General features: G+C 36.1%; 1 protein-coding gene across 1 annotated transcript; it reads right to left on the bottom strand.

Moving 5' to 3' along the window:
- On the bottom strand, positions 1-6,825 carry LOC108672389 (F-box only protein 44-like). The gene is made up of 8 exons (XM_047883845.1): positions 6,746-6,825; positions 6,424-6,596; positions 4,187-4,295; positions 4,003-4,092; positions 1,103-1,328; positions 657-792; positions 225-334; positions 1-106 (listed from the first exon to the last, which is right to left on the bottom strand). The coding sequence occupies exons 2-8, from the start codon at positions 6,586-6,588 to the stop codon at positions 1-3; spliced, it is 942 nt and encodes a 313-aa protein (XP_047739801.1). The 5' UTR covers positions 6,589-6,596; positions 6,746-6,825.
- Between the last annotated feature and the right edge of the window lie 2,191 nt (positions 6,826-9,016).

Below are 9,016 nucleotides of genomic sequence, written 5' to 3'. Positions count from 1 at the left end.
TCATCTTCGGTCCGTACCACCCGGACCAGAATCGCTGGTCCTTTCCGCCGTGCCGGAACCGGACGGAACAAACGCTCCGTCCGTAGTCCCGGAACTCGTGCTCCACCTGAAATGTTTTATTTCAATTAATATTCCATTGAAACTAAATTCACTTTGAAAATAAACTCAAGAATAATAAGCATGATATGAAATGCTCAAATGCACAAGTGTGAATGTTGAATAACAATTTAAATTGATTGTTATAAGCGAAGANCCAGAATCGCTGGTCCTTTCCGCCGTGCCGGAACCGGACGGAACAAACGCTCCGTCCGTAGTCCCGGAACTCGTGCTCCACCTGAAATATTTTATTTTGACCATATTCCGTAGAAACTAAATTCAATTCGAAAAAATACACACAAGAACAATAAGCATGATACAAAATGCACAAGTGTGGATCTTTCATAGCAATTTAAATTGATTGTTATAAGTGAAGAGAATAAATTTGAACAATTATTGATAGTATATTGATAATTTGATAAGTATACTGATATATTGATAAATTATTGATATAATTGAATAATTATTGCATTAGATATGTAATATGCAAAATAATAGGATGCTATAGGGTCCTACGTTGACCCACTGGGTGCCAGTGTGGGAGGCCCACCAAGCCTTACCTTGACCCACTGGGTGCCAGTGTGTGAGGGCCCCAGGGCCACGGTGTGGTGCCACTGAGCGACCTTCTTCCTGCGGCAGGAGAGGAGCTGCACCGTCAGGCTGTAGGAGCTGTCGCAGTCGTGGCGTCCTGCCACCCTGCGGGACAAGCGCTGTCAAGCCTTTGGCAAGAACTTGGCAAGAACTTTGTACAATTTGACAATAAATGTTTGCAGTGTGACGAGAAAAGTTTACAGTTTGACAAGGAAAGATTGTAGTTTGGCAAGAAAAGTTTGCAGCATGACAAAAAAAAATGAAGTTTGACAAGAAAAGATTTGACAAGTTTGACAAGAAGTTTGAAGTTTGACAAGAAAAGTTTACAGTTTGACAAGAAAAGATTGTAGTTTGACAAGAAAAGATTGTAGTTTGACAAGAAAAGATTGCAGTTTGATAAATTATTATTACTAACCATTCAGAGACTTTGATGACGGGTCGGATGTCCCTGACAAAGTTGGGGAGCCCGCAGGCCTGCCCCAGGACCACCTCCTGCTCCTTGGAGCAGCTGTCGTAGGATGTGACGTAGCAGCCACCCCCCACAATGTGGGGGTCATCAGGGAGGGGGTCGCACCCTACAGGAGGTCGCTCCACCTGCCATCCGTCGCCCCCGTTGTTCAATATCTCCCAGTGGGGGATTTCTGGGAGGAAAGGGGATTTTTTCTGAGAGGAAAGGGGATTTTTTCTGATAGGAAAGGGATTTTTTCTGAGAGGAAAGGGGATTTTTTCTGAGAGGAAAAGGGATTTTTTCTGAGAGGAAAAGGGATTTTTTTCTAAGAGGAAAGGGGATTTTTTCTGAGAGGAAAGGGGATTTTTTTCTGAGAGAAAAGGGGATTTTTTCTGAGAGAAAAGGGGATTTTTTTCTGAGAGGAAAGGGGATTTTTTTCTGAGAGGAAAAGGGATTTTTTCTGGGAGGAAAGGAGAATTTAGTCGCATGTAGGGAAAGGGATTTTTTCGGGATACAATTAAGGACAGGCTGAACAACAGCTGAAGGCAAATATATTGAATTAAATTTTTGTTGATGTACACATTGAAGTGTACTTATTAGGTGATAATATTATAACAAGTAATTAATAATAAATACTAGTACAAATAATGATGAATAAACTGGAGATAAAAAGTGCAATAATGAGAGTTAAATTAAGCTTGGAAAGACTGGAATCGAGAGACACTTGAGTTTCTTAAAAATTAAATATTTGGCACCATGACTTAAAGGTAATGTCTTACTTTAATACCATGAGATTAAATTAGTACCAGGAGTTACCATGAGTTACAACAATTTGAGAGCAGGAGTGGCAACTTATATTTTGGCTGACATCTCATATAAAAGCAAGATAAACAAACCACGTGGGGAGACTATAGTTTAGGGTAAGTAACAAACCACGTGGGGAGACTATAGTTTAGGGTAAGCAACAAACCACGTGGGGAGACTATAGTTTAGGGTAAGCAACAAACCACGTGGGGAGACTATAGTTTAGGGTAAGTTTTCGTATCAAGGCTCAGATTGCGGGTATATAAGCCGGTAGGCTGGCGGTAGAGAGGCAGTACAAGACTGGAGCAAGAGTCTGCAGGTCGGCGTGTGTCGTGGCCTTAAAAAAACGATTTATTTTGCAGCAAAACTTTGCCACAAGTTTCCAGCGCAATTAAATAAGCTTTTCAATTATCAAGTGTTTTTAATATATTTTAATTTTTATATAATTTATTTATTTTCAATTTATAGCAATCAAACCTTACAAATTGTAGTTTGGACCAATATTATTGTAGGGTTTTTAGTGACGAATGTGACATTGTTACTAGACGACGGACTGTACGCATGAATAAGGGAGTTTGCTGCAAATAAGTATACGAGCTCATTGTGAGTTACGTACTATAGTTCATAAATATCATTACCAATTTACGCATCTTTCTTTACGGTCACATCATATGAAGAAATTTGACTAAATTGATTGCAAGAGAAGCTGGATGGGTAACAAAATCCTGTCGCCAACAAAACAGCAACAGAACGAACTCCATTGAGCAATTTTTATCAATATATATTAATAATAGCTGCATTCTATAGTTATATGTATTATGCTTTCAATTATATTATATGATATGGATAATATATGTTAACATCTATCTTATTAGAAAACTGACTATGCATGAATAAGGGAGTTTGCTGCAAATAAGTATATGAACTTATTGCAAGTTACGAACTATAGTTCATAGATATCATTACTAATTTACGCATCTTTCTTTACAGTCACATCATATGAAGAAATTTGACTAAATTGATAGCAAGAGAAGCCAGATGAGTGATGGGTAACAAAATCCTGTCTCCAACAAAACTGCAAAATAGCGATGCCACAAACTCCATTGAGGAATTATTATCAATATATATATTAATAATATCTGCATTCTATAGTTATATGTATTATACTTTCAATTATATTATATGATATGGATAATATATGTTAACATCTATCTTTAAACATGACTTTCGATATTTTCTTGCACTGGTACAGGTCCTGGAGCCATACCATGTATCAAAACTTTATTAAGTACACACAGCAGTTATATTATTAATTAATGAACATTATTATTAGGCAATTAGATTCATTAATAAACAGAAAAAAAGATCTGTGATTGGTAGCTTTATCTTGAAAATGCTGTTATTGGCTGTCCATGTTACTTTTTAGCGCATTTTCTCATTTATGGAAAAAATGCACTATTGTGCTCGCCATGTCCGTCAGTCCGACCGTCTGTCCGTGACCTCAAGTTTTCGTCGACGAGAAAATGTGCTCTCTGTTATTCACTGCATTGAGTACTGAGTTATATTTTTCTATATCACGTGAGTACTGAGTTATATCACGGCCCCTGTTGACTTCCTCTGGAATCCCCACACTGTTCAGTAACCTGCCTCACTTCCTATATATAACTATTATTATTATAGTTTTAATTTGTCTCACTAAAACTAACTATTAACTATTTGTCTCACTTTGTTTAATTTGTCTCGCCCCAACAGCTGACCAGGCAGGAGAACTTAACGCTGCCTCCTTAATTAACAATAATTAATGACTGACTTAATTAACAATATAAAACTGATGTGAAGAAAAGAAATGCGTCTAGCATAGACATATTCAACACTAACTATTTTAATCAACACCACGAGTTACAATGAGCTTGTTTAATTAACATTAGCAGTTACAATTAGTTAAATTGATTAATAATATGAGTTAGTTTAACTAGAATTAGTAACTACAATGAGCTTATTTAATAAATATGAATAATCTCACTGCTTATATAATTTTGCACATCTACATCTACGAGCTCTACCATGGAGCGCATCCCTGCCATGTTGCCCCCGCGGGGCGTCCTCGTGCCCCGGGAGGTGCTCAGCGCTGCCCCCCTGCAGGAGGTTCCTCCCTGTAATTACAATTAATAATTACTATTATTAATTGTAAAATACTACTAATCACCCTAATTAATTAATTATACTTCACTACCACAATAACTTCACCTATAGGCTTGGTGGCAGAGATGGCCGCTCGCTCCCACCACCGCCAGGGTCTGGTCAGCTCTGTGATCATCTCTGCTGCGTCTCTGCTTATCTGAGGGTCTCTGCGCAGCTGTCAGGGCAACAATTATATCAGATACTGAATAAATGGATCAAGGAAATAGATGAATTTAGAGCTAAAAAAGACAAGCAAATTCACCATATTAATGTTGAAAATGTTTTGGAGTTAATAATATAATATTAATGTCGGTACCTATTGAAAACGTTTTGGAGTTTTGGAGTCCAGCTTCATCATTAAGATGACAATGTAAAAAATGAATGCAATCATTTTATAATTCAAAATTCTAAATCTGAGATTAAAACCAAAAAAAGACACAAAGTTTTATGTCTTTTTAGGTTTTAATGTCTGACTTAGAATTTTTATTACAAAATGATTGTATTCATTTTTTAGATTTTCAAGCTGATGATGGAGCAGGATTCTGAAACGTTTTCAATATTGATATTGTGAATTTGCTTGGCGTTTCTTTTGCTTTTAGATTCCTTGTAAACTTGCAATTTAAGCAGACTGATAATATAAAAGACGAATTAAGAACATGGATGAATTAAGCAAATGGGTGAAAGAAAAGGGCAAGATAAGGAATGAAGGGTAGCTTGTAATAATTATTAGTATAATAATTATTAGTATACCTATAATAATTATTAATATTAATAAGATGAATACTCTGTGCATTCTGCACAGCCACGAGTAGCTGTGTAGCTGTACTTGCAAGTTATATCATAATTTGAATAAAATATTTTGATTGATTGAGATAAAAGATAACTTAATAACTAAACTTATTTAATCATTATCAAGATATTTGTGTTCTGTTCAGAAAAAGGTTTTCAATTTGACTGAGAAAATACAAGTGAGATCTATTGCTGTAAGATATAAATAAATCATTTTGGCTAGGCAGACTAAATTATTAATATATTTCAATACATATAAATTTATTTATTATTATATATTAACTACCATAGTTCAAAAAATCCCTACAGCTCTAATTAGGCTAACTAGTAACAGATTAACACTCAAATTAATACTAATCACCAATGGCATAGATTATAGTATCATTAATATCATCACTGTTGTTAAATTCTTTAAAAGTAAATAAACTGAAAATAAATGAATTTTTCAAAGAGTACAGTTTTGTTTTTACTTTACATGCACCAAATTCAGCAACAACTGTCAGGGGCTATGAAGAAATATCATTATCCCTCCTGAACAGATGTATTTAATGAACAATGTCATAAATACAATACATGTAAACAATACACATTGCATGCACACACATACATACAGTACACATTGTATGTTCAGCATCAGGAACACTATGAGGAGTGAGCACAAAAATGTCAACAACTGCTGTAAGTGTGTCAACANTGTTTAGGAACCTTAACTCTTATGTTCTGTCCCATTCCTGGTGTCATATTTTGCTTACTAGGGGACATGGTGAGTATTCTGCGATTTTCCGGTGCACATGAGGTTTCTGGTTCTCTGGGTGGTGCTCCCACTGGTATCCCTACTGGTCAGTGACTCTTGGCTTCCCTGCTACTAGACGGGTGAGTACCCAGGGGTGTGTGTGCCTGGGGTGATTGCCTGTGCGTGTTTGGGGGGAGTCTTAAAGACCACCACTACATTGCCTTCAAGCAGTACGTCATTGGTTTGTGTATCAGGTAATGTGTACTGATGGTGCACCACTTACTCCCATAAAGTAAGCTAATAGCCACCATTTCCTCTCTACAGAGTTCTGTCTTTATCACCGGTGTCTACTGTAACTCATGTCTAGTTAGGTATCTGATGGTATATGGTGTGTTAATAGGTGTTCTCAGGTGTCATAGGCTGGGATGTGCTTTTCCGATGCAGTAGTTTGTAGATCATTTGTACCAGTCGTGCTGTGAAATCGTCCTAGCCAAGTACCATATTTCTATAACCAAAACTTTCCCCATAGGGTGGCCTAAATCAACCTGAGAAGGATATGTTTTGATACCTGGGGGAAGATCCAATACCAGCTGTTATAGTTTAGGTCCTTAGTTCTAAGTATACTGTTGTTTGGGAACAATTTGTTTCATTGCCCAAATTTGTTCTCAGGGTTGGAGGAAAGGCTTATATGCGTATTACATCTTGGGGTGATTGAGTTAATCTTCACATAGCTTTTGTGAACCCCTGTTGACCGGACCGCAACAGTGTGTCAACAACTCACCAGCTTGATGAGCAGTTCTTCACTTGTGATGAACTCATTGAGAAACTTGCAGGTTGAGGCCAGCGCTCCCATGGAGGGCAGGTCGAGCATGAGGACAAGGCACTCCAGCAGCTCGGGGGGGAGCCTCGCGAGATCGTTCACTGGCGTGGCCTTCTGTGCTGCCATTGCTGCTACTGAATAAGATTTGTACCAAACATTTTAATGAATTTCAAAGTAAATGTTGTCTTACTTTGAATTTAGTCAAGAAGAAAGATAACTATACCAATTCATATTAATAATAATTACAACAGATTATTATTCATTGACCAATACAATCACTTACTTTTTAGCTGGGCTTAAGGCCAGTCGATTTCCACACAAATTAAATATTAATATTTAAAATATTTATAATTTTTTAGACAATACTTGTGAGAATACTTCTGGTTAGCTATAATGAATATGATTTATAAACAATTAGATTCATTTATAAACTGAGAAAAAGAAATTCAATAATATATTTTTCCAACAATGTCTTTCAGGAATTCTTGCTGAACTCCACTAATTGGAAATTCAAATTAACTGTTCAAAAAATGTCATTAATTGATCAAGCAATATGCCTCTGAGTGGCCAAGTGCTTCAGACCACCAAGTTGGAGGTTCAAAACTTGCAGCTAACTGTGAAAATTCTAGGTCAAAATGAGCAAGATGTTCTGGGCAACAGGCAAACATGGCCTTATCAATGCTGAAGCCCCTATACATACTACACTATGTTATTAATCATCAACCAACTATAGCATTAAGATAATATTCATAGCTGCGAGCTTTGGCTACAATATTTTCTTGCATTGTTCAACATTTATGGCTTTTTCAATGGTAAATTATCTTGCACTTTAAAATATTTACACTATTCAACTTATTTTCTTACACTATTCATTTTCTTGCACTATTCAGCATTTATGGCTTCTCCAAATTTAGGTTTGCAAGACAACATTACAAGCTTTTGTTCATAGCATAATCTGCTGTTGAACACTACATGGTCTAGTCATGAGTTATGTTCAAGTAGGGCTAAATAATCTCAAGGGTCTACATTGTCTCTACCATCAGCATTAACTCTATACTATTTAGATGAATCAAGAAGCTGGTGACTAAAGAGGCAATTGTTTATGCATAAATTAAAACATTTCTGTGATAACACCAAACAATTTTATTTAGTTCTGGGATTCAGGTATATACAAGAAATAATTCTTGTATCAAAGTGTGACTATAAATTTTAGATCAAATTGAGTATCAGTAATAATTTAAAATAAAATTTAAAAATTTAAACATATTTTATTTAGCTCTGGGATTCCAGGGGCGGCTAAGCTCCCTTCAGCGCCTCCTACAAGAGAGGCACTGCCCAGGGACATCACCTTCAGGCATGAGGATCAAACACAAATTATTTGTATACTTTTAATCCATTCTCATATTGACAACTTGTCCATTATGGAGGTCCCTACGTTCTTTACAAGATTGCATATAATCTCAGACTGATTCTCATAGATTATGCAAACCTATATTTTTGTTGAGAATAACTACTCTGGTATGTTTTCTGTATACTCATGAAAAATGTATACAGCAAATAGAAATTTATTATTTGGTGCATGGAATTAAGCCAAGCTTGCATAACATTTGAGATACATCCAACTCAATATTTGTTCATGCCAATTGAAAATATATTTAATTTTTGTTCATCAAAAATATGAAAATAGTAATAAAAATAATGTAAGTAAGTGGTTTGAATGCTTCATTGAGTTTTCATATCAAAGAAAAATAATTGCAATTATAATTTTTTTTCATAGGTGAAGAATACAAAATAAAACACCTTCTTGCATTAACATGAAACAATGAAAGTGGTTGTTCAGCACATAATATAACTATAAAGGATAACAATTAGGCAGTATGATGAGTCATTACAATGTATGTTGAATGCCAGCTACATTTTTATGGGATTTTAAATTCCAATCTATCAATCAAAGGAATTATTTAACATGACTTTTAGATGGGATATAATTTTGAAAAATGCATCATGATCAAAAGATAACAAAATATTTTCAAATAATGAATGATGATCTGCATCCAATAATACTGCATCCTTTATGACAATGGTGAATATACCAGAAATTTCAGTACGTATATAAATAAATCCTATAGATAGATAAATTATGTCATTATAAAGCAAAAAAAAGGCAAAATTCAATGCCAACGAGTTAATTTGGTACAATTTTTTTCGACAATCTTGAAGGTTTTTGGAGACAGACATCCTTCTTGAGGTACAACAAGCCTCTTTAGTTGAGGACAGCGGCTGGAGACTCGCAGCAGGAACTCGTTGCTGGCCTGGTGGCAGATAATCGTCTGTACCAGAGGATGTCTTGCAACAAGAGATACGTATTGGTCCAGCTTCTCATGTCTGTAGTCACCAAAATCAATTTCTCTCCACAGGGATGAATGGTTGCCAAGCTTGTTCCACTGACGGCAGACTGGCAACACACTCGTGCACAGTTCCCGCAGGCTGAGGTACCCAAAGACTTCAATAAGAATGCTGGCAGGCAGCACATCAATGCTTGGTGATGCCATTG

The sequence above is a fragment of the Hyalella azteca genome, unplaced genomic scaffold (assembly GCF_000764305.2).
Source record: "Hyalella azteca isolate HAZT.00-mixed unplaced genomic scaffold, Hazt_2.0.2 contig13827, whole genome shotgun sequence".
In the NCBI taxonomy this organism is placed as follows: domain Eukaryota; kingdom Metazoa; phylum Arthropoda; class Malacostraca; order Amphipoda; family Hyalellidae; genus Hyalella; species Hyalella azteca.
Note: the sequence above shows the minus strand (reverse complement) of the source record. Positions and strands in the feature narration are given on the sequence as shown.